We start from the raw sequence: 24950 nt of genomic DNA, 5'->3' as shown, positions 1-24950 counted from the left end.
ATTATATATGTATATACACTATAGTATATAGTGTGTATATATATGGCCATTCAGTGTATAGATACCGGACCATTCTATTCAGGATAACCATTATTACCATACACACTCCAAAACAAAGGCTGTAATGCCATTTACGTTGCGTTACGTTACATGTCATCATGTGACATTACTTTAAATACATAAACCATTTTCAGAATAGAATAAAATGTCAACTGTGGACACAGAAATAAACGACACATGATTATTTAGAACAAAAAATATTTTCTAAAACCACAAGGAACTTGATTTCATGATATATTCCCTGATTGTTAAAAGCCATAGTACTAGTACGTAGTGTTTTGTTCAATAATTTAACGGTTAATAATGTTGACGTGTCCTTGAGCTCCAAACTGCCGACCATTCACGTGCTTGTGTGTTTGAGTGAGTGAGCGTGAGGCCTTGTGAAGTGCTTTGTACTGATCTCAGATATACACAATCATATTGGTAACATTAGACATTAGAACAGATACATTTCCATATGCTGCTGAAGACTTATCACAATTCACGGTGATAATCAGACAGTTGCATCTTCCTGATGCATATTTTGTGCGTTTAATGTCTGAGCACACATCTCCATTTCTGCCTTCAGTTTTTTTGCTTCGGGTCGGTCTTCAGGCTTCTCATGCAGCATTGACTCAATGATTTGGTTCTGCAAAAAGAGCAAACACAACTGCGACTGAGATATTTGTACCCACAATAATAGAAAATGTAATTTTGTTGAAGCTCCATTCCACAGTATACTGTATCCGACATATGCACCTTTGGGACACTCAAAACACTATTTTATATTTGACCTTATTCACATACAGACAGAAGCAGCCCTGTTGAGGCTTTACGGTTCATTACGGATTAATCAGCTGACTATTTCCTCCATCAATTGACTGTTTGGTTTGTAAAAATTCTGAAAATAGTATTTATTGCTGTCACAAAAACCCAGATTCCAAAGTAAAACCTTCAAAATGAGTATCAGTAAATCCTCACATTTGAGAAGCTGCGACCATGACATGTTTAAAAAGTTGCCAATTCATTTTCTGTCAATCAATTCATGAATTAATCATTTCAGCTCTACCATGCTTGTGTGTTTGGTGTGCAAACATTGGAATTTGTAAACTAACTAACTTAAGCTGTCTAACGGTTGATAATTCTGATGTGACATCTTGCATGGTAGCTCCTCTCATCAGTGGGTGAATGGGTGAATGATGTAGTGTTAAAGCGCTTTGAGTGGTCGGAAGACTCAAAAAGCGCTATATGGGTCCATTTACCATTTACAATATTTCCCTCTGAAGCACCATGAGAAGAATATACTCAAGTGAAGTAGTACTTCCAATTTGTACAGTTACAGTGAAGTAGTAAAGTTACATCCCACTACTGTCTGCTGGTGGCCTTCATGAGCAGCTGGCCCCCTGATGCCCATTATCCATGGAAACCTACCTCTTGGGGAAAAGTCAGTGAAAACTCTTCAGGGAGCTTCTGATTTCTGGCATCATCCCAAACCTGGTATTCACAAGGTGATACAATAACTTGTAAGTACTTTACAAATACTTACAATTATGCTCTGTTGAACGTTAGAAATGAGTCCAAGAAAAATTACACAAGCCAGATTAAAAGATGAACAATGAAGTTCCAACGAATCTGTGATCTACAGTACATGCTACCCGCCGTACTGAAAATAAATCACTACTGGTGTATACAGAAGCTGGTTTCTTATTTGTATAGACTCACCACTACTCTTTCGTGGCCAGTAGAGAGTTTCCAAAGGAGTTCAAAGTAAATCAACCCCAGAGCAAATATGTCCACTTTCCGGTCATAGTTCTTCTCCCTCTTCTGGGATAGAATAAATACACAGTATTGACAACAGGCAGCTTCATGTTATCTCAATCACTATGACATATTAACTAGTTATGCACACATTTGCTGTAAACATTTAGATTTCACAGCTCTCACTACCAAAAGTAAAGAGAGGTGAGCATTACTAAGTGTGGTAGGCATACAGGTAGTCTACCTAATTAAGCCCATTAGAAGATTACATTTGTTAACACAATACGTTAGAAGAAGTTAGTCAGTAGACCATCTCACTTGTTCAGGAGCCATGTAAGTTGTGGTTCCTCTTTGCCCAGTTCTCTCCATCAAAGCATCGTCATCATCATCATCTCTGGTGACCAGACCAAAGTCTCCAATCTTCACCTCTCCGTCCAGTCCAAACAGGATGTTGTCAGGCTTACCATTGAAATGCAAACACACAAATTAAAACAAATAAGCATCTAGCTCCTCACGCGATGGGCAGTCAACACCTGAACTAGTGAACTTAAGAGTCAAAAATGGATTTGAAACAGGTACCTGAGTTTGAAACCAGCATTAAGTCTAAACAATCAGTGTGTGGCTGTTATTGGGTCAATGAATTAGTGTAGTGATCAAATAAAAAAAAGCCTTGTTTATCTAGTTGACCATGTCTAAGGTACAAACAAAATCTAATAATGTGGCATTATTCTTTTGTGGCAATTTATTATTATGTTACATCTAATGTAATTCCATCCATTTACAAATACCGTTGTATTTTCAAGGGTTTTATAGCCAGAGGTTCTAAATACTCTTGAAGGCTTCCTCCATACTAACAAGAATACTATTCTGATGAGGAATTGTTTGAATAATGACATACTAACTCCATTCCAGATCAAGCCAGTTTCTTGGATGATGTCACCTACACAACTGTTCCAGTCCTCCAGGTAAACCTGTTATTCTGGGTTTTCCCTGGCTCATGCAGCACAATCCACATATTTACTGGTTCACAGGAGCCATCTTCCAATAGAGCCGTCATTGTCATGGGTCTATCTAAAATCTGTTTTGAAGCCCACTTCTAGTCTCCCGTTCCCTTCAGAGTTCCCAGAACTCACTGGATCCTCCTCGTCTTTTTTTCGTCCTTCACCTAAGCCCGGCCCTGGTGAAGCTCAGGTGCCACCTCCCACTCATCTTTACAACCTATGAACTCTTGCATGGGGCCATCGTCTTTTCATAACTAGATCTTTATGGATTATGGAGGATGACAAGTGTAAGACAGTGTGTCAGTGGGGCGGGGTTGCGCTCAGCTGCAGAGGGAACTGAGCGAGGGAGTGGTTCAGGGAACAGGTGTGAACATGAGGTGTAATCAGCCTCAACTGGGGGAAGTCTGTGTTTGTGTCTCTCCCCAATATAAACAGTAGTAGCGGCTGTGGAACGGGAGAGCGGGAAGCGGAGTGGACACGGCCAAGACAGCCGAGACGACAAGGCGGTGCCCTCAGGGAGAGTGCACATCAGACTGACCAGAAATAAAGAACATTAATAACCAAGTCGAGCATGTTGCCCTCTTTGTGCCTGCCCGAGACTCACAGGGATAACGAGGGATCGTTACAGACAGTTTTTAACATCCCGAGTCGACACAATGACCCTGCTGTTTTCCAGGCTTTAGTCAATGATGTTGTCCAAGAACTGATTAATATCTGTGTTTTGTATATCTGAGTGGGTTGACTTCGGAAAGAGAAGATATTGTCAATGAAAACCACCCGTCTCCAATCAATACTGTAATGGCACACAACTATCAAAGAAATAATGTTGTTCATAATCACAAAAGTCTATAATGTACTGAACTGTAGACTGGACTTCAAACAGCAGGCGAGCAGCAGCACATTTCTACCAACCTGGGGCTTGTTGGCCTAATGCATCGAATATCCATGTGTTCATTGGTAAATAGTGATGAGGGGCAAAGGTGTAGTATGGGGTGCTGCTACTCTGTCTGAGTGAATACCAGAACAATATACTGGTTCTATGTTATCGGCCATCTGACCAGCTTCGATACTGGTTTACATCATGATCTCAGGGTGCTGGCTGGGCCTCGTCAGGGTAAACTAGACGACGCATCAGATAAAGACATAAAGTTACACATTAGTGTCTATATAGGCTTCACCTCAAACATACATAAGTGGGTATTTTGCACACTGCATACACTGCAAAGTCTGGTCTCACCTTAAGGTCCCTGTGGATGTGCTTCTTGGAGTGAATATATTCGACTCCACTGACTATTTGCTTAGCAATGCTTAGGCCTTCTTCTCTTCTCCTGGAGTCTTGCAGAGGTTCTTTGTTCTTCTCTTCAATCCACTCTTTTAGTGTCTTTGTGTCACATAACTCCATCTGAATATAGAGGTACTTTGCAGATGAATTATTTGAAGTCCTAGAAAAGAAAGAAAAGAAGATTGATAGTATTACTCGCCTACCAAACAAAAGGTTAAGACTAAAGGTAAGTCCATGTGACTTACTGGGAAGAGCTGTAACTGCCAGCTGAACTGTCAGTTAATTCATAATTCCCCTGGTATCCTGAATCCTCCATCCAAAATGTGTGGTACCTGACGATATTACAATGGAAGAGTTCTGATAATGTCCCCACTTCTCGAAGAGATGTCCTGATCCAAAGGTGAACAAGAGAATAAATCAGGAAACAAAGTACTTAAAAAGTACATAGATACGGCAGAATGCACACTGCAGCCTGACAACTTTATACTTACTCTTCACAGCAGACAACCTTTACAGCGTAATACTTCTCCACCAGCAATTTATGTTTTGCTTTGTAAACACGACCAAAGGCTCCACTACCAAGACACTCCAGGGGATCAAATTCTGAAGTAAACCTGTTGAGATTAATGCTGTTTTTAGGCAGAACATAGAGATGCCTTCTTGATTGAAGATTAATTATTGGGAGAGAAGTTTAAGGCCATATCAGTATATAAAACACATGCTACTACAGTGCAAATTAATGTTGTTGTTTCTTATACCTCGAAGGAATGGATGGCTCATTCTGACTTTTTCCCACATTCTGTTCTTTGACAGCATCCTTAGAGAATACAAAGAACAAGTAAGTTGTATACTTTTTAAAAGTCTACGACATGAAAACAGCCAAGTAGCATGTAGTCTTTTGCAGTGACTTCCTTTATAGGTAGGGTGAGATCACAAGTAGTTGGTATTGCATACAGAAATTGTCAGTTCATCACTTTTGCAGAATATAAGAGAGTGGATCACATCTTTTAAGATTTTGATATAAAGTGCAGACCTGATCCCTGGAAGAGTTTGATGAATCTGTGAAATTTGCTGAGCCACTTGTTCCTGTTGACTTGCTTTGTGACGATGCAAGAGACTCCCTAGGAGAAGACAATAAGAGGCATGAGTATAGCCTTTTCAATATTTAGCTATAGACTGAGTGACTTCTACTACTACTACTGGGGTCAATAAGGGCCTTACAGTGAAGTTGGTGTTGACGAGCTGTTTGAGGCATCGTCTCCAGAAGCAGTTGGCCTTAAGGGAATCTACAATTCACAAAAAGATGTAATAATGTAGCAAGTTCCAAATGATGTACTGTCCAATGTTTTACCGTAAAAATTTGGGATTATAAGCCGCTAATTTGATCTTCTTTTTCCTCAATTTTGACCCGTGCAGCTAATTTGTGGATTTTTCCGATTCTAAATTTAGCCGCAGTTGCAGAGACATACACAATTCACGTGAAATATTCCCAAATCCCCTTCATAAGTGATCTCACTGTAAAACAAATTTACAAACTCCCTGCTGTCCTCCCCGTCCCGCGGTGCGTGGGTACCCCTGCCTCTCCTACCAAAAGTGCAAGCTGGGCTGCTAGCTCCCTTCGGTGGTTGTCGGGGCTGCGCTAGCAGCAGTAGGGCCAGAGCTGGGGAGGTGGAGGTGGTGGTGGTTGTGGGAGAAGCAGGGGTTCCCTAGCCGTCAGACCTGTTTTCCATCGCCGTCAGACCTGTTTTCCTGCTAGCGCTAGCTCCCCGACAACCACCGAAGTTAGCGGGACCAGCCCGGCTCGACGCCCGACTCGGGCAGCGGGAACGCGGGAAGTAGCAGCAGCAACGGCGGCTGATAAACCGCCGGGGCTTGTTTATGATTAAATATGACTTTTTCTTTCAATTTAGTAGATGTGGCTTATAACCCAAATTTTAGGGTAAATATTATAAATAATTATGCAATTGTTCACCTCAGTCAGACCATTTTTCTTCTTGTTAAACCACAGCTATGGACCGAAAGTAAACTTTCTTGCACTTACAAGACAGTCTGTACATAACTGTAGATTTTTGCTTTACCTACAAAGTGAGAGAACAGACCTGAACCATGTAAAGGTGTGATGAATCAGTGGATATTATGGAGCCTCCTGTGTCCACTGGCGTGCTTTGTGATGATATTTCATGTGTCTCTCTAGGTAACACAATGAGAGACATAGTTACAGCTTTCTCTTTATTTAACTCCATTGTCTGCTCTTTTACTAATTACATTAAGTGCCTTACTGCGTAGTAAATCGGTCAGACAACATAGATGAAGAACCATCTTCTGACATTGTTGATTTGACAGACACCTAAAATGCAAAGAGTATTAGACATCATTATTTCACGTAAAATTCAACCCGAGTGGAACCTTTGTATTTAAAAGTATTCAAAAGTAGCTGGGGTTAGGATCTGATGCCACCTGTTAGTATTTACAAGTACCACTAACTACAGCCGGGGGGTTATCTTTTGTCAACATGATGGTAGAAAAACACCAAAAGCAAGAAAGGAAAAAAGAGTCGTCTTCTACCAAAAAAATTAACAACATTTTGAAGGCTGTTAAAATGTATTGTATGTGTTATACTGACAGGTGTTTCAAACATTTTGTCCTCCCCATTGATATCATGAGGATAGGCTGAATTACAGAAACATCTTTCACGCACACACTTTGTCTAATGCAATACAGTTCAACAGCAGCACAAGCCCGTCTTCAAAAATGATCATACAGTTAAAGCAGTACCTCTCTAAAACTGTTTCAATAAAACCTGTTCATTATGGCCTTCACAAGGTAAGATTTGTGGGAGGACTGATGTATTAGACTTTGTTAGTTTGAGTGATAAACCTGTGTATATTTCACGATGTAAAGGGAGTAAAAAAACATGAATACCTTGCTGTCCCAGTCTGACTGTTCTTGGAGAGCAGACCAGGCCAGCCGAGCTGCATTTTGTTTGGCTTCCTTGACAGTCCTACCCTCACCCTCGGGGTAGTCCTTTTTGTCTAGCATTAATTTGTAGAAAAATTTTCTGTGTTGTGTTTAAAAAAAAGAGGAAATCTTTAAAATCTTTATCATAACCGCTTTAATAATGTTTACAACTGAATATCAATCAAGAGTTAGAACAGAGTGTCTGCAGAGTCTATTCAGATGACAGAGGTTCAGGTTCATACTTACTGAGGCTTAAGAGCTGGACCGCATCTCCTCTCTTCAATGTATGAATGGCAGAGGTTTTTTCTCTGACAGTAATGGTTAACAATTCCAATGAAATTGACCTCGCTTTGTCTCCGGTTGTCTTTGTTTAACTGCGAGTTCCCACTGAGACGTCTTATCTTATGACTGGAATAAACAAGTGACGTTTTCACACTGATGAATATACGCAAATATGCACAACTGAGCACTTCACTCGCTCCTTTGCATCTGCTGCCATCAGACTGTATAACAGCACATTTTACTTCAACTTATACTATATCTCATATCCCATACTAAATAATAATCTACCATAATATACTGTATTATGTTAATATGTTATGCAGATGTTTTCATTATTATATTAAGCTCTATAACACTAAGTACTGTCACTTAATCATATCATATATCACTCTACCATAGAATTTGTATCTACAAATGGTCATATATAGTTTCTACAGACCTCTTATTATGTATTAATTGTACCATCTCTATTACTGTCCTTGTGCTGCTGCCACAACTGAATATCGCAGCTGGGTAGCAAAAAAGGTTAATTTCTTCTTAAAATGAAAAGAACGCGCTGCTATTGTGATTTACTCACCAGATATCCGACACATTTTGATTTATCGCCTCTTTTTGTTGACCTGATGTACAGTTGTATTTCTCATCTGCAGCCTTGAAAATCAAAAATAAAGTACAATTTTAAAACGACTGTGGCCTGCTGAGTATGACGTTTAAGAAAAACGGACTTCACCTAAAACTGTCAATTGAAGTAACTACTCTTCTGCAATAGAACAAACACATGAGCCATGACAATGTTTAGAGAATCACACAGGAACTAACAGACCTGATCTTCAGGAGGATTTGATGAATTGGAGAAAACCGCCGAGTCACTTGAAGCCGTCTGCACTCTTTTAGATTTTGCATCATGGGACTCCCTTGGAGATCAAAATGAGACGGTTTAGTACAACATGCTGAACATCAAACTGTACCGTCTGTCATACTCCTCAGTCAGTGCCTTACTGTCCACACTCTTCAGTGCCTCTTCTGTCCACGCTCGGGGGCGTGGACAGACCATCATCGGGCCGAGCCAACCAAAGAGACAACTGAAAGCACAAAGGAAATGTTCATCACTGTCACATATTACCATGTTTTGTAGTGATTGATCCTCTCTAGCATTGTGGTGTAACATTACTGTAATAATCATTTAAATATTATTAATGTGATTGTGGCGGTGGGCCGGGGTTGGGCTCAGCTGCAGAGGTAACTGAGCGAGGGTGTGGTTCAGGGAACAGGTGCCAGGATGAGGTGTAATCAGCCTGTGCTGAAACAAGTCCCACAACGGCTCCTTGGCCGGCACCCCCCCTCGGGACCCCGATCCACCGACCACGGCCGGCACCCTTCCCGACCTACAGGGGTTCCTCAAACATCAGGGCAGGAGTGTTGAAGGTGTGGGCAGCCCGGACACTTCCGGAGGGAGTGTCCATTGATGGAAGTGGGCCAGGTGATTCGGGTTGCCGGCCCTCCAACGCCCTCCCGCGTACTACTCAATGGAAGATTTTCCACTCGAGCAGTCTCGGGATGATACTCTGCGCTCTGCCTTTGACCAAGTGATATGAATTGATGGTCAGCTGGTGCGCCCTGATGCAGCGCAGTCATATCCGCACTTTTCATTGATTAGGGACAGCCTGTATAGAGTGAGTCGTGACACTCAGACAGGTCAGGAGAACACCCAGGTGCTGGTGCCGATGGCTGGTCACATGGGGTACGAAAAAACACTGGACCGGATAATGACCTGATTTTATTGGCCGGGCATCCGGGGGGATGTGCACTGCTGGTGTGAGTCCTACCCGGAGTGTCAATTGGTAAACCACCTGGCCATTCCGAGGGCCCCGCTGCATCGTCTGCCATTAATGGAGATACCGTTCGAGCGAATCTGCACGCAGATATTGCTTTGTGTTAGTCCTTGTGGACGCAACACGATATCCGGAGGCAGTGCCGTTGCCGCGGGGGAGCTCGACCTGATGAAAGAAAACTGTAATGAAGGTCCGAGCGCCGGCAAAAAACTGATCCAATACTTCCTGGACCTGGGAGAAAAACTCCACACACTGGGTAGAATGTCACAGGAGAATTTGCTCCAGGCCCAGGGGTGTCAACAACGGCTGTACTTGTGTTGCTTCCTTCTTCCAGCTCTAAACTTCTCGTTAAGTGGCAAGTACCCTTTGTAGTCACACGGCGAGTGGGGAATGTCAACCATGAGGTAGAGCGTTCGGACAGGAGCGGAGCTACACAGATCTACCACCTCAACCTCCTAAAAGCATGGAGAGAGGCGGAGTCTGTTTCTCTGGTGTCCGCGGTATCTGAGAGAGAGAAGCTGGGGCCTGAGGTGCCAAAATCTACCAATCCGCCCTTGCTCCTTTGCAAAGCCCATCTCTCCGGCACCCAGGGAACAGACATTGCCCAGTTGTAAGGGCAGTTTTCTGACGTCTTCTCCCTCCTGCCAGGACGTACAAACCTCATCATGCACCAGATTGAGACTCCTCCGGGTGTGACGGTGCGGTTACGACCCTACAGGTTACCTGAACACAAGAGAAAAGTGGTTCAGAGGGAATTGGCTGTCACGCTGGAGATGGGGGTAATAGAAGAGTCCAACAGTGCCTGGTCTAGCCCCATTGTTCTTGTTGTCAAGAAGGATGGGTCTATACGGTTCTGCATGGACTAATGGATGAATGATGTGTCACGTTTTGATGCGTACCCAATGCCCCGGGTAGACATGCTCCTGGACCGACTGGTCACGGCGCGTTTCTTTACGACACTGGATTTAATCAAGGGCTACTGGCAGATTCCTCTGTCGCCAGAGTCCAAGGAAAAGATGGCATTCTCCACTCTGTTTGCTTTGTGCCAATTCACCATGCTTCCCTTTGGGTTGTTTGGTGCCCCAGTCCCTTTCCAACGCCTCATGGACCAGGTGCTGCGTCCGCACAATGCATATGCTGCCGCCGACTTGTAATCTATGTAATCATCCACAGCACCACCTGGGCGGAGCATGTGCAGTGGGTTGGCACAGTACTGGAGTCCCTGAGGCAGGCGGGGCTCACCGCCAACCCAGGCAAGTGTGCAGTTGGACGGAGGGAGGTACGGTATCTGGGGTACCACTTGGGCGGCGGGCATGTGCGTCCTCAGGCGGACAAGACCGCTGGGTTTCGCAGCTTGCCCGCAGACCAAGACAAAATAAGAAATGAGGCAGTTTCTGGGGCTGGCGGGTTATTACAGGCGGTTCATCCCGGACTTCGCAGATCTGGGTTAGCAGATCTGGGTTGGCTCCCTGGCCTAAGTCGGGATGTGGTGAGCGAGGGTGTGGTTCAGGGAACAGGTGCCATGTGTCTCTCCCCATTAAAACAGGAGTAGCGACTGAGGAACGGGGAGCGTCGAGGAAAAAAGAGAAGGCGGGTGCACTCAGGGTCGAGGCCGTGGAGCGCACACCAGACGTTGAGTTGAATAAAAACCATTAAGAAACCGCAAATCCCAGCGTGTTGCCCTCTTTGTATTGCCCGAGACTCACGGGGGTAACGGAGGAGCGTTACAGTGATATTTTTAATTAAGGGGAACCATTGTCATGTTTTATTATGTTAAACCTCAGATGTTCAGACGAACCTTGACTGGTTTTCTGCTGTTATTCATGTTTTTTACACAGCCTCCGTAGAGGAGTGACATGTATCATGACTTTTCTCTAGCTCTACAGAAACAATCAGAGAGGCAGGTGTCGCGTTACCTGAATTATATACGCCACACATTTGGAAGCAAAAACAAGATGAACACATCTTGAATGTGATGATCGATCACCGCATAGTAAATTTGTTTGCATACGTAGCCATGGTAAAAAAGAACCTGCTGTGAAGCTTGAAGTGTTTTTCGGAAGTGTTTTTCCAGAATTCCACAATAATATTGACAACCTTGATTTGACATTGTGGTTAAAAAAAAACTGGAAAACATATTCAAAGAGCCTGTTCTACAGTCTACGAGGTGACATATTAAAAAACAAAAATTATCATATTAAAAAATAATAATGAAATACCTTGCCGTCTTTGTTGATGACACTCAAGCTCTTCATCTTATCGCTGTAACACCAAGACAAGTCAGACACTGAAACGTTTCACAACCCAACAGAAACAATATCGCTCCATTGTTTGTGCTCACCAGATGTCCGACACATTTCGATTCGATTCTTCTTTTTGTTGACTTGATGTGCCACTGAATTTCTCCTCAAAACAAAGAAAAGTATGATATTATATTGTTTCACTGATAGGAGTGTGACTTGTGTAGAACCTTCGTGACAACACTAGTCTTCCGTCTGCAGAAACTAGTGTGTATCATTACTTACCTCTGTAGTATTACTGCCACATATCTCCTGATGTACAAGCTTGGCTGCTTCCTCCTTCGCGTCCTTCTTTGTTCTCCCAGTGGCCGCTGGATACTCCTTATCACCAACCACGAACCTACAGCATCTGATATCATGAACGTTTTTATTTAATGACATTTTAAATCAGGACAAATTTAACTACAAATTAGAATGCATTCAAGAGGCTTACTGAGTAGCACCGGTTGGTCCCAGTCTCGTTGTCTCCACAGCCCTCATATCCACTCTTCTCTTGTGACTGTATTCATTGAGCCAACATGTGTAGTTGGCTTGAGTGATACCCGTCTGATGAGCCGGTGCAGGAGAAGCTTCTGCTGTCTTTTTTGTCTGTCAGGATAAAAACCAATCAAGGAGACGAGTGCTGTGATTTGGTTTTCCATACTTTGGAATATTAAAATGCACACATGCAGTGAGTCAATAAAGAGGTAAAATAAACTTACAGGGTCAATTGTTCCCTTCGACAGGACACTGAGGGCTTTTGCAGCTGCATTCAGTTTGGCTTCCTTCTTGGTCTTCCCCACACCATCAGGATACGGCTTACCATTCACGACTGCTCTCACTGTGAATCTGAGAATAAATGATACAACTTTGTTAGACAGGAAAGGTAACATGAGAATGTTGTGTGAGGTTTCATCACAAAGACAAGACTGATGACGTTGATCATTTTATTAACCTCACCTTGGGCTGTCATGGAAACTAATGACAATAAGTTAGTAAAAAGTTAGTAATTTTATTACATGAGAACAATACTGTGATGTGTGTATTACCATCATATGAAGCACTGGAACTGGTTGTATTTTCTCATAATTCACTACTGGTGTCAATATGATACCTGAGTTGGGTATCTCTCCAAAACTATTTTGTTTCAATACCTAACCTGATGCTGCAGACATAAATACTTAGTAAATATTGAGGTTCAACACAACATGCATCTATAAGTCTTTTTTAAAGTAAGAAGATATAAACAGTTTACTTATTGTCACATCGACCGTATACATGCTTATAACGTAGTAACATAGAGCAGTGGTTTTCAACCTTTTTTCAACGCCTTCAGAGCCGGGGATGAAACAGGCCTGAGAAGAGCAAGCGCAAACCTGTCCCACGGCATCAGGAAAGTGAAACAGGAATACACAAATAAGATAACCTGTCACTTTAAAGACAGCAGAGATACACAGAGCCTGTGACAGGGCATTCAGACCACCACAGACTACAAACCCGTGCCACAGACCTGCGACAGCAACATCTCTCTGCTAAATAAGCTCAACAGTTTCTTTGCACGATTTGAAATAGAAAACAGCACACGTCCACACAAGGCTCTGCCCCTCCCCACGATCAGGCTCTGTGCCTGTCTGCTGCCAACGTGAAGAGGACTCTCTCCACTATCAACACCCACAAGGCAACAGGGCCCTATTCTTCGTACCTGGTTTACTGAGTTAGCCGGATCATTTTCAGGATAAGATGACGCATGTCAGGCTTTTCGATTCCACAAAGCAAGTTTGGATAAATCACCATAGCACACATCGAAATCCGTTAACCTGCTCCAGGGCAGGTTTACTGAAATTCACTGGATAAATTGGCCACTCCGACCGGATGAAAAGGCAGCTCCCTTCCTCAGTGATGAAGGAGCGATGTTAGTTATATTAGTTTTATAGGGAGAGAATTCTTCCAGATCGCCATGATCCGTTCTCACATCATGACTTCCTGTACGAGCGCTATCGATTCTGCCGAGACCTCCTCGAGCCGTACATTAAACCACAGGCGCAGCCGAGCATCGCCTGGATCACATATTGCATGCAGACTGGATCACAGTGTCTCACAGACTAGATCATAGCCTTGAGCTTTTTTGCGACTGGTACATGTTTGTAGAGGACTGATAAAGAGCATCCTCACTGCAGGCATCACTGTCTGGTATGGGAACATCACATACCAGAGGAACATCACATAGGCAGAGAGGAAGGCTCTGCAAAGAGTCATAAAGACTGCAGAGAGGATTACAGGGACAAAACTTCCCTCCATGGACTCTATGTATGTGCAGCGCTGTCGGAAAATAGCAGAGGGAATCATCAGAGACGCACTCCACCCAGCTCACTCTCTGCTTGGACACAAACACTGCACGTACAACCTGAGATCATCATCATCATCATCATCATCATCATCATCATCATCAACAGCTTCTTCCCTGCCACAGTCACACTGATGGCAAAACAAAACTGTGTTCATATTTCGTACAGTGTTTTCATATTTCATATTTTGTATAGTGTTCTCATATTTTATATTTTTTCTCTTTCCTGTATAGTGTGTTTTTTCATATTTTTATTTCTTCCAAAACTGTTGACTCGGAAATTCAAATGAGTCTGGACTGTTGGTCTAGGCCAGGGGTCGGAAACCAGAGCATGCGGCTCTTTAGCCCCTCTGTTGCAGCTCCCTGAGGCTTTGACAACAAAACAAAAAGGTCACGGTGAAAGTAGTTTGAGACTGACCTGTCTGCTGATATGTGGTGAGAAATTAGCAAACAACAAAACATGTAATGTTGAAAGACTCTTCCAGAACAAACACACAGCATCTGATGAAAAGTATCAAGCTGCAGATGAAGAAGACGAGTGATTCCTCAACTGCTGCGGCAAACTGAGCAAAGTAAAAATACTTTCAGGAAGTTGATCAAGTCTCCAAACTCCACTACTGCTGCTGGTTCTGTGGCAGCTCATGAGACAGTGAGGCGTCCGCTAGTAAAGACAGATTCGTCCTCCTCCGTTTGCGGTCTTCTAAAAGTCTGTAGTGAGGACGCTCAGTGTAAACGTAGCAAAATATCTGCGTTTTAAAATGGAAACCTCACGTGAGGAGGACAGGTATCAAACCTGCTACTTTGTGATTACAGGACAAACACTCTACCACATGAGCCACATATATAGACAGTACTGAAGGTCTGCATAGTTGTCTTTTTAATGGACCTTAATGTAGCCGATGCATGACTATTTTTGTTCTCCTCTTCATAAGAGTTTGATAGTTATAAACAGGCAAAATAGCAATACAATGTCAAAAAATGTCTTTATTCTTGTTCTATAAGTTCATAGATAAACTATAGTTTTTGTACATATAATATGACTATATATAAAACTTTATAAGCTGTGATAGCAAATAGCTTTTGCGGCTCCAGACACATTTTTTTGGTGGAAAAAATGGCAAAATGTCTCTTTGGATACGAAAGGTTGCTGACCCCTGGTCTAGGCACAAATGGCCAAATAAAAACCTTGAACCTTGAACCTTGTAGTGTCAGCGATGTGGAGAACATCGGGAAAGCCCCTGCATGGCGTGCTGTTTGTAACGTTTATTTAGCGTTTAAGAAACTTATGGATGTCATATTTATATGACAGTGTTACTAGTACACCATACATATCATTATTGTAGAAAATGATTAATGTGGACCCGTGATAAGAATACAGAGAATCACACACAATTTCTTTTCACTAATTCAATTGATTGAATTTCTGATTATGAATAATACATACATACTGATCCGCCCATACACATATTCAAACAAATATATATATGATACATACGCGCATACAGTACATATATCTAGCCCGACCAACGGAGGCGGCGTTATGCTGCGTTCACAACAGGAAGTGTTGTGAATATTCGCTACGCTTTGGATGTGAACGCACCATTAGACTTTGCCATGATTATGGTCTTAAATTCATCATATGTAGTCATGATCATCTCCTGCTCCTCCACGTAGAAAAGAGACGCTCTTTCTGATCTTATTTGCCATTGTAGCGTTTGAAGATCATGCAATATGTGTTCGACTCCTCCTCCTTTTAAAGAGGAGCGTGCACGCGCAATGATCCAGATGACTGACGTCTGGTTCAAATGAACGAGACTGTTTGAGGGCGGTTCAGCCGTAGAGAAACCGACTTAGCCTAACGTCAATCATCTCGGTAATTTACGATGGATAATAGGACATTTGATCGACTTTGTTGAACCAGGTACGAGGAATGGGGCCCAGGTCCAGACCACATCCCTGGTCGTGTGTTGAAGGACTGCGCAGAGGAGCTTAAGGATGTCTTTAAAACTTCTCTGAGACAAGCTGTTGTTCCATCATCATACCTGTGCCAAAGAAATCCACTCCGTCCTGCTTTAATGACTATTGTCCAGTGGCACTGACCCCCATAATCATCAAGTGCTTTGAACGGCTAGTCATGTCACACATCAAATCCATTCTCCCCCCCACCCTGGACCCTTTCCAGTTTGCATATCGTGCCAAACGGTCCACGGAAGATGCAATCTGCTCTGCTCTCCATCCAGCCCTCACCCACCTGGACACAAAAGACTCCTATGTGAGGATGCTGTTCATATACTTCAATTCAGCATTTAACACCATAATCCCACAAAAACTAATTTGCAAACTTGACCATCTGGGGCTCAATTACCTGACTTCCTCAGTGAGAGGCAACAAGCAGTATGTGTCGGCAACAACACCTCGAGCAGCATCACACTGAGCACAGGGACCCCTCAGGGCTGTGTGCTCAGTCCACTGCCTGCAAAACAACCTACAGCACCAATCCCATGGTCAAATTGGCAGACGACACAGGTCTCTGTGAGGTCCAAGGGGGTCAGCCTTCTGACCACGTGGTGCGGAGACTACAACCTCCTTCTGAATAACAGCAAGACCAAGGAGATAGTTGTTGACTTCCGGAGAGGCCACAGTCAACACCCACCACTGACCATCAATTGTGCTGATATAGAGAGAGTGAGCAGCACCAAATTCCTGGGGGTGGACATCAACGAGGACCTCTCGTGGACAGCCAACACAAAATCACTGGCAAAGAAAGCCCAGAGGTGCCTCTACTTTCTCCGCAAACTGCATCCATGTGTGGGGCGGAAGCTGGACGCATCATTGGTGGCTCACTCCCCTCCCTGCAGGACATATACAACACCCGCCTCACCCGCAAAGTGACCACGATTGTGAGCGACTCCTGCCACCCCTCACACGGTCTCTTCAGCCTCCTGTCCTCTGGTAGGAGATACCGGAGCCTCCGTGCTCGCACCACCAGACTCTCAAACAGCTTCATCCACCAGGCTGCACTTTATTACTATTATCTGTATTCACTTTATATGTTGGACAGGAGAGATAAGTGTTTTAAACTCCTCTGTATGTTTGGTATATGTTGAGGAATTGACAATAAAGCTGACTTTGACTTTGAACTGCTGATAAACATTGATAAAGTACATGAAACATACCTGCGGAGAACATACTAAAACCTAAACCTTGGCCACCTATTTCCTATTTTTTAAGCAAATAACACGGGCAAATAGTACCACCCTCTCATTGAATAAGAGCATGTCCTACTTGAGTCCCGCATGTCTTCAAACCCTCTATCATAACCTCTCATGTCGCAGAAATAGTTCAACTCACGTCTTGACGTGATCGAGGCCGACGGATCCAACGTCCTCATATGTGAGCACTGCACGCTCTCTCTGCGCATACTCGTTTAGTTGAGCTACGGCCATTATTAATAACAGGACAGTCACAATACAACAGAGAGGAACTCTCAGAATACTAACTAACGATATATCGTCTTCGTTTTCATCTCAACTCCACTTCCATGGACGACCGGGCTGTTTTAGTTCAGCCTCACCCGCAGTAAGTTTCGTTTTCTCCGTAAACGTCACACAACATGGCACCTTCACGACTGTCTGAAATATCTAAACTGTGTGAATGGAAACTTACTGGGGATAAATTGAAATCATAGTTTGTTACACTGGGTAAAGTGTTAGTAACTTATACACTGTAAGACTTTGATGTACATGTACAGTGAAATTCTAACAGTAACCTACTGTATTGTGCTAATACAGTATAATGCTGTAAAAACAATGCATTCTGGGAGGTATAGTGCTTGCTTCCACGATCCTACAGTCAAGTGTTTCTTTTCACAGTAATTTACTGCGTACCGCTGAGAATAATGGGAAAGTAATCCCAGATAGCAAACTGACTCCATTCCGGATCCGCTCAGGAATCAATGGAAAAAAGAAATGCAACCATAAATGATATCAAAAACAGTTTTTTATTAAAGGAAAATTAAAAAATATATTTTTAGACGTGTACAGATAAAACATTTAAAACTCGCTATTTGTATTTTCACCGCTGCTCGGTTCGTGCTCCTCGCAGCAGCAGGAGACCGTTGCTTTCCAGTGCAGGTGGAGGAGACACAACACCTCACAATGTTACGATCTATCGTTATATATTTTGTATTTTCGAGTTTAACTCTTGGTCCGCTGCTCGGCTCGTGCTCATCGCGGCAGCGGGAGAGCCGTTCCCTTAGTGCAGGTCTGGAGGAAACACAACCTCACAATATTACGATATATATATATATTTTTCACCACCGCCAGTTTTGGACTGTCCAGTGAATTTATTTTGTTTATTTTGCGGATGGTCGCTTCGGTTTGAGCTGAAATGACAACTGACAAGCAGAGCGGGGAAACTATTTCAAAGTTTGACAGCTTTTGGAAACTGCGCCGACAACGACTGGTTGGTTCGTTCAACATACACGCCCCCAATCAGCTGATGCAATAATCGCTGTGAGACTGAGTTTATGAATGAACCGGAGAGCAATGAGTGTCTTCCTTACTACCTCAAGGTAAGCCCAGTTTCTCCATGTGGTCGGCATGCACGTTAGATAGCTAAGCCGTTAGCTGTTTAGTTACAAAATAACAAGGGAGACAAGGCAGCAGTCTAGCTTATTTAGTTATCTTATAATGTTCAGTTGTCAATTTTGTGGCCATGCATGTGTTACTAAATATGCCTTTGTAAGGCATATGAAAGTTCACCAAAACATCCCCCACATCAAATTTAAATGTGCTTTTCATGGTTGTAACCATTCATTTGGCAAAGTTGTGGCTTTAAAATGTCACGTATATAGAGATCACCCAGGTCAGAGGGAGTCAAGATTAAGTGAAGAATGTTCTGGCATAAGGACATTAACGTTAGACGTTTTACTTTCATGCCAGTTTGACTTCTGTACTGTCAAGTGTGACAGTTTGTCACGTTTATTTTCTCACCTGAAGACCCACATTAAAGAGGGAAGACCAGTCGCGTGTCCATTCAAAAACTGTGGTAAAGTTTTTACTGTGATATCCACGTTTTCATCACACTTGTCAAGAACACATAAAAGTTGTGCCCTTGGTGATCTTTTCAGCCCGACAAGGTCAGGTAGAGATAATAGGGAGAATACTGCTGAGCAAGCAGGGTGCTCTCATGAACAAGCAGAGGTGGGGGCTTCCTATGTAAATGATGACATAGAGGGAGACCAGGCAGAAGTGTTTCCAGAAAGCACAGATGAGCCACTTTTCCTAAAGAACTTGGCTTTGTTTTACCTTAAACTTCAAGCTAAATTGTTGTGACTCAGTCAGACAGCAAGTTAATTCACACAAACAGCAGATGCGGTCTTGTGATGGACCAAAAGACATTTTGGAGGATGTATGGGATGGTAGTAACATGGCAAGTAATCCGCTGTTTCAATCAGATGATAAGGCCTTGGGTTTGATCCTGTATCAGGATGCATTTGAAGTGGCCAACCCACTTAGCTCAGGCAAAAAGAAGCATAAAGTTCTTGCAGTGTACGTTAGTCTTGCAGATATAGCACCTCATAACAGGTCGAGTGTTGAACAAATGCAACTAGCTCTATTATGTCGGGAGCAGGATTACAAGTACTTTGGCCAAGAAAAAGTATTCAGTACACTTGTTACAGATCTCAGAGATCTAGAGGATAATGGCATAGCCACACTTGATGGGCAGGTGAAAGGCTCTGTGTGCTATTGCTGGAGATAATCTGGGATCACACAACATCGGTGGTTTCCTCGAAAACTTCAGCAGGAGTACTCACTTTTGCAGATTTTGTGAGATAGATCGTGCAACATTTATTTCCACACCACTGGAAAGGTCCTCTCCAAGAACAGTTGAGTCCTATAAAAATAATGTCCAGCAGATAATTGCAAACAATCTAGAATCATCTGTTGGTATTAAATCTGATTCCAAGTTTAATGAACTTCCTTTTTTTCATGTTTGTAACCCTGGTTTACCGCCTTGCTTGGGCCATGACCTTTTTGAAGGCATTGTATCACATGACCTGGCATTGTATATCAGCCATCTCATTAAACAGAAGGAGTTCACTTACCTGCAATTAAATCAGCGCATAAATCATTTCTGATATCTTGGCAATGATGCTAATCACAAACCATGTGTTGTTAATCCAGAAAGTGAAAAGTTAAGCGGGCAGAATTGGACGCTACTCAGAGTCCTGCCAATCTTAATAGGGGACAAGATTCATTGCCCAGTTGAAAATGAAGTGTGGCAACTGGTGTTGCAGCTTAGACACATTGTCGAGCTAATTTGTGCACCTGCCATCACCATGGGCCAGATAGCTTACTTGAAAGTACTGATAGAGGAGTACATTAACAGTAGACAAGAGACTTTCCCCAGTCATCCATTAAGGCCAAAGCACCATTATGTGTTGCATTATCCAGACCTCATTATACGCTTCGGCCCACTTATTCGCTTGTGGACCCTACGGTTTGAAAGTAAGCACACGTATTTTAAACAGTGTGCTCGGAAATTGCACAACTTTAAGAACTTGTGCTCCACTCTGACTGAAAGACATCAGTTACTACAAGCTTACTTAAGCACTGGTGCTGTGTTCCCACCACCTGTAGTCGTTGAAAAAAGTACAGATTTCTATGTAAATGACTACAACGAAAAGATAAAACAATCCGTTGCACACCTTAGTGTGCTACCATCTGACACGGTCTCTGCCCACGAAGTTCAAGTAAAAGGTACACTTTATAAAAAAAACATGTGTCTTGTGTTGGAAGAAAATGATGAGGGACTGATCTTTGGTAAGATTAGGCTGATTCTGATTAACAAAAGTACTCTGGTATATTTTGTGACTGAAAAATGCCAATCGGTCTTTCTAATAGACCAAGGGGTGCATTGTATATCCAGCACAGAGAATACAACGGCACAATACTTTTGTATTGCACAGGAAGCGCTAAAAGACTATTACCCTTTGCCAGAATATAATATGCTGGGCTTGTCTGTATTTGCATTGCACCATTCTATCCCATCCCTAGCGTAATGTCTGACGACATCCATGAAAGGGTCCGGGAGATCATCCTGGCCACACTCCCGAGTCTCCCTGAAGATAATATAAAGTTATTGGTCGAAAAGCTGTTACTGCAGGGAGTAGAAAGCAGAGAAGACCTGAAATATGTACGAGAGGAGGACATGGTGGACTTTATCAGGCCTATCCAGTGTAGGAAACTCCTTGATTGCTGGAAATTACAAGGTAATTAACTTATATAATTCAGTTGATGCCGGTAATGTACGTATTATTTTGCTCACCAATGAAAAATAAACAATTGGTGAGAATAAGATTTTGTGTTCTTTTTTTCAGATCCAATAAGTAGTGCTGTGACCCCACCTCAGCCGCTGTCCTCAAGCAACTCACCAAGGCCTTCGTGTTCCAGTAGCCCCATGTTCTCTCCTCAACCATATCCACGCACACATATACATAGAAACTGGCCTGAAACCTTTCAGGTGGACTGGAACAAAATGCCCCCAAATTTGCTCTCTAGTGGTATGAGTGGTAAGAGACCCTCCCCATCTGATAGACGGCAGTTTGTGAGAATGTTAGTAGATGAAATTAGAAAGTATGAAGCTAACCCCACAAGAGCAAAATGCCTCATCATCACCAGAAATGTGATAATACAATATCCCAAATTCTTTGCTGATACCATGGACGATGGCAAGACCATGATAGGTGGAGGCTATGACTCATTATTAAGCCAGGTTAAAGTATGTGTAGAGCACTTGAACAGAAACAACACCCTTGCTCGACTTAGAGCATCAAAGGATGCCACAGCGGTTATCCCAGCCCGAGGACCGGCAGACAGCTATGGGTGCACAAGATGGCAGCCAGAGCTACAACCTGAGGAAACTGACGAGAGCCTTGAAGGTTTTAGACAAAAGATGACAAATATCTTTCAACATGAAGGTTTGGCGGGTGATAGAAGGGAGGACATACACCATTTGATGAAGATAACATATTCGCTGCAACACAAATCAATCAATGCAACACCAGCCGCCCCTCTGGAGGACATTAAAAGTCAGTGGCCCTACTTGTTTTTGCCGAGGAGCATGTGTGCGCACTTTGAGCTCCTCACAGACATTAAGCTCTTGCGAATAATGGAGGCATTTCCAGAAAACCAGGGCAGAATGATCTCGGAATACTTCAAGGCAAAGCCAAGCAACAATAAAGTAAAGAAGGTTCTCGCCCAAGAAAATGGTATTACATTCTCTTATATTCTGGATGTACTAATGGCACACTTCAAAGAGCAGAGAGATGGCCTCATCCTACAGGCAGATGTGAGTATAATTGATGTAGTCAACTTTATTTCAGATTAGCCTTTAAAGATATTTAAATATATTTTTTAAATAGTTTTCTTAAAAGTGAAATTGATGAACCCACATTAACATACACTTATAACTGCAATGCTATTTTTGTCTCCTATACAAGTGTCACACACAGCAGCAACTGTGAAGACATCCCTTGCCCTTCCTGATGGCCCTCGGTTCATCATTCTCGGTAAGCACTAAGCCCCTTAGTTATAGTGAGTTCAATTGTGGTGAGTTTTTTTTCTTAAATATTGTATACAATACACACACCTTTACATGTCTGTAAGTAAATACTAACTCAGAAATGGCTTAGAATACACAAATTTAAATCGTTAATAAACAGTTGTCTCTATAATACAGACACAGTAGGTTATAGGATAATATTTAGTAAATTGGTGATTATTTATCTAAAGATGCATCTATTAAGAGACAGTCACTACGTTTTATGCAACTGTATGTGCACTGAAGAGTTGGCGACACTGCTAAAAACCTGGATACATCAAAAGACCATGCAGTGGACAAGTAGCATTCCACACAGCATTAACAATCCTGATATCGGACCCCTACATTGTTTTGAAATATGTTTATGTCAGTTGGAAATGTCAGTACAATACAAAAAATATATAGCAGTATGTTGCCACCTAATAATATGTGAAATGGTCAATTCGACGTTCAGTTTAACTCCGTTTGCATTTTGTTTTAAAGTCCAATGATTCCTGTCCAGCGTTGGATGGTTAGCATCGAGGGCCAAGTGGTGTGGGAAGGAGCATCATTTGTTTTGGGGCTTGCTGTTGTCTTTGCATGCTACTACAACTTCAACCTCCAATATCAGGATCAGGCTGCCTGCACACTAGAATTCATACAGAGGTAAGTTTCAGGGGTGCTTTGTAATTATATTTTGCCTTAGCCTGGCTCACATATAGCTTTGGTTCCCATCTGTAGATATGCACTTTTTAACGTTACAGTAGGCTGGGCGATATGGCCAAAAATTCATATCATGGTATTTTGTAAGATTTAACACATTCATTCATTGACATCAAAAAGGACAGTAATGACACTCACTCTTCAGCATACAACAAAATATAACATTCACAGCTGACAACACCAGTCTGAACTACTTAAATGTCAGGGACTTGACTCATGGTTTTAAAAAGATTACACCGCCAAACTGCATATTGGGTAAAGCCCACCCAGTCGCACAGGAAGAGACAGACAAGTCTCCTGTGCGACTGAGTGGGCGGGCTTTACCCAACATGCAATTTGGCGGTGTAATAATTTTTTTTTTTTTTTACACCATAACTGAAGGTCTATCCCTGAGACATGTAACCTCAGCTTCAAACTGTGAACATAAAATGTTGCTGCTTGCTAAAGAGGCCCTACTAGTGTGTGTACATATATACACCGCGACTGTAATAGACTCTTACTTATGTACAATAATTGTCAGGTTATCGAAAACCTTTAATGTTATTTGCACATTCTAACGATGTGACACTTATAACAACCTAAGAAATGTAAATATTAGCAATAAATATAGCACCACTTTTGCATATATCTACTCTAATATGCATTATAAACATAAAATAGGAAAAAGAACGATTATGCTAACCATATGTGGTGGCCATTAACAATAGTTTTGAAGTGGTTTGACTCACGTTTATTTATTTGTGTTCTACCTTGCCATCCTTTCCAGAAGCTGTGTTGGAATCAACCCAGAGAGAGGGACAAAGGCACGTCAGAGAAAGGTGACCAGCAAGAATGCGGGAGAACGGTCCAAAAGAAAGTGACATCCCTGAATCCGCATGTGTGCTCCCTCTTGAGGAAGCTCATGGATTTCGAGTGGGACTTTGTATGAGTTTGTCACTACCCTAACTCTGTCCATGGAGCACACACGCACGCACACATACATATATATACACATATATATGACTGTCTCACTCATTCACATTGCTATTTGTAAGGGCTATTTTTATATTTATTTTTATTTAATTATCTTAACAATGTCCAACCAGGCATTATTGTTGTTTAATATTGAAGTTGGCTATTGGGTAACCAAACTATTGTTCAAGTAAATGAATCTCTTATTTGGATGCTTTTTTTTTCTTCTCAGGCTATTGTAATAAATAAGAATATTATAATGAATATGTCCTTTTGTCTTGTTTATTGTAAGTTGTTATGTTTCATGCTGACAATAAGTACTGTTATGTATTGTTTTAACAATGTAGCAATTTCCTTTACATTTGGATTACAACAAGTTACTGTATTTCCATAAGAGAGCAGTGATGCTGTATATTATACAGTAATTTACAGGAGAAACTGCTGCCAGTAAAATGCTGTAATATAGAATTACAGTAATTTACTGTATGAAAAGAATACAGCAAGCTGCTGTAATTTAGTAAAAACAGTAGAGATGCTGTATATTCTACAGTAATTTACAGGAGAAACTGCTGCCAGTAAATTACTGTAATTTGGAATTACAGTAAATTACTGTATGAAAAGAATACAGCAAGCTGCTGTAATCTAGTAAACACAGTAGAGATGCTGTATCAATAGAATACAGCAAGCTGCTGTATTCTATTGATACAGTAGAGATGCTGTACATTTTACAGTAATTTACAGGAGAAACTGCTGCCAGTAAATTACTGTAATTTGGAATTATTACAGTAGAGATGCTGTATCAATAGAATACAGGTGCTGTATTCTATTGATACAGTAGAGATGCTGTACATTTTACAGTAACTTACTGGCAGCAGTTTCTCCTGTAAGTTACTGTAATTTTACATGAAGAAGTTT

The 24950-nt window shown here is 42.1% G+C and overlaps 1 protein-coding gene across 1 annotated transcript; it reads right to left on the bottom strand.

Moving 5' to 3' along the window:
* Window positions 1–102: 102 nt before the first annotated feature.
* On the bottom strand, window positions 103–17221 carry LOC306746475 (interferon-induced, double-stranded RNA-activated protein kinase-like; the record flags this gene model as incomplete). Its single annotated transcript, XM_079229392.1, has 24 exons — window positions 103–688; window positions 1471–1533; window positions 1762–1863; window positions 2116–2256; window positions 4036–4240; window positions 4326–4469; window positions 4572–4694; window positions 4839–4897; window positions 5114–5201; window positions 5302–5366; window positions 6180–6270; window positions 6360–6427; window positions 7003–7138; window positions 7285–7446; window positions 8289–8402; window positions 8637–8705; window positions 9516–9607; window positions 9697–9864; window positions 11372–11414; window positions 11494–11555; window positions 11678–11801; window positions 11886–12040; window positions 12154–12280; window positions 17127–17221. 24 exons carry the CDS (start codon window positions 17219–17221, stop codon window positions 554–556), a joined length of 2631 nt encoding a protein of 876 aa, XP_079085518.1. The 3' UTR covers window positions 103–553.
* Between the last annotated feature and the right edge of the window lie 7729 nt (window positions 17222–24950).

Source organism: Taurulus bubalis (assembly GCF_910589615.1).
Source record: "Taurulus bubalis genome assembly, chromosome: 14".
NCBI lineage: Eukaryota > Metazoa > Chordata > Actinopteri > Perciformes > Cottidae > Taurulus > Taurulus bubalis.
This window is presented reverse-complemented; position numbering and strand designations above follow the sequence as displayed.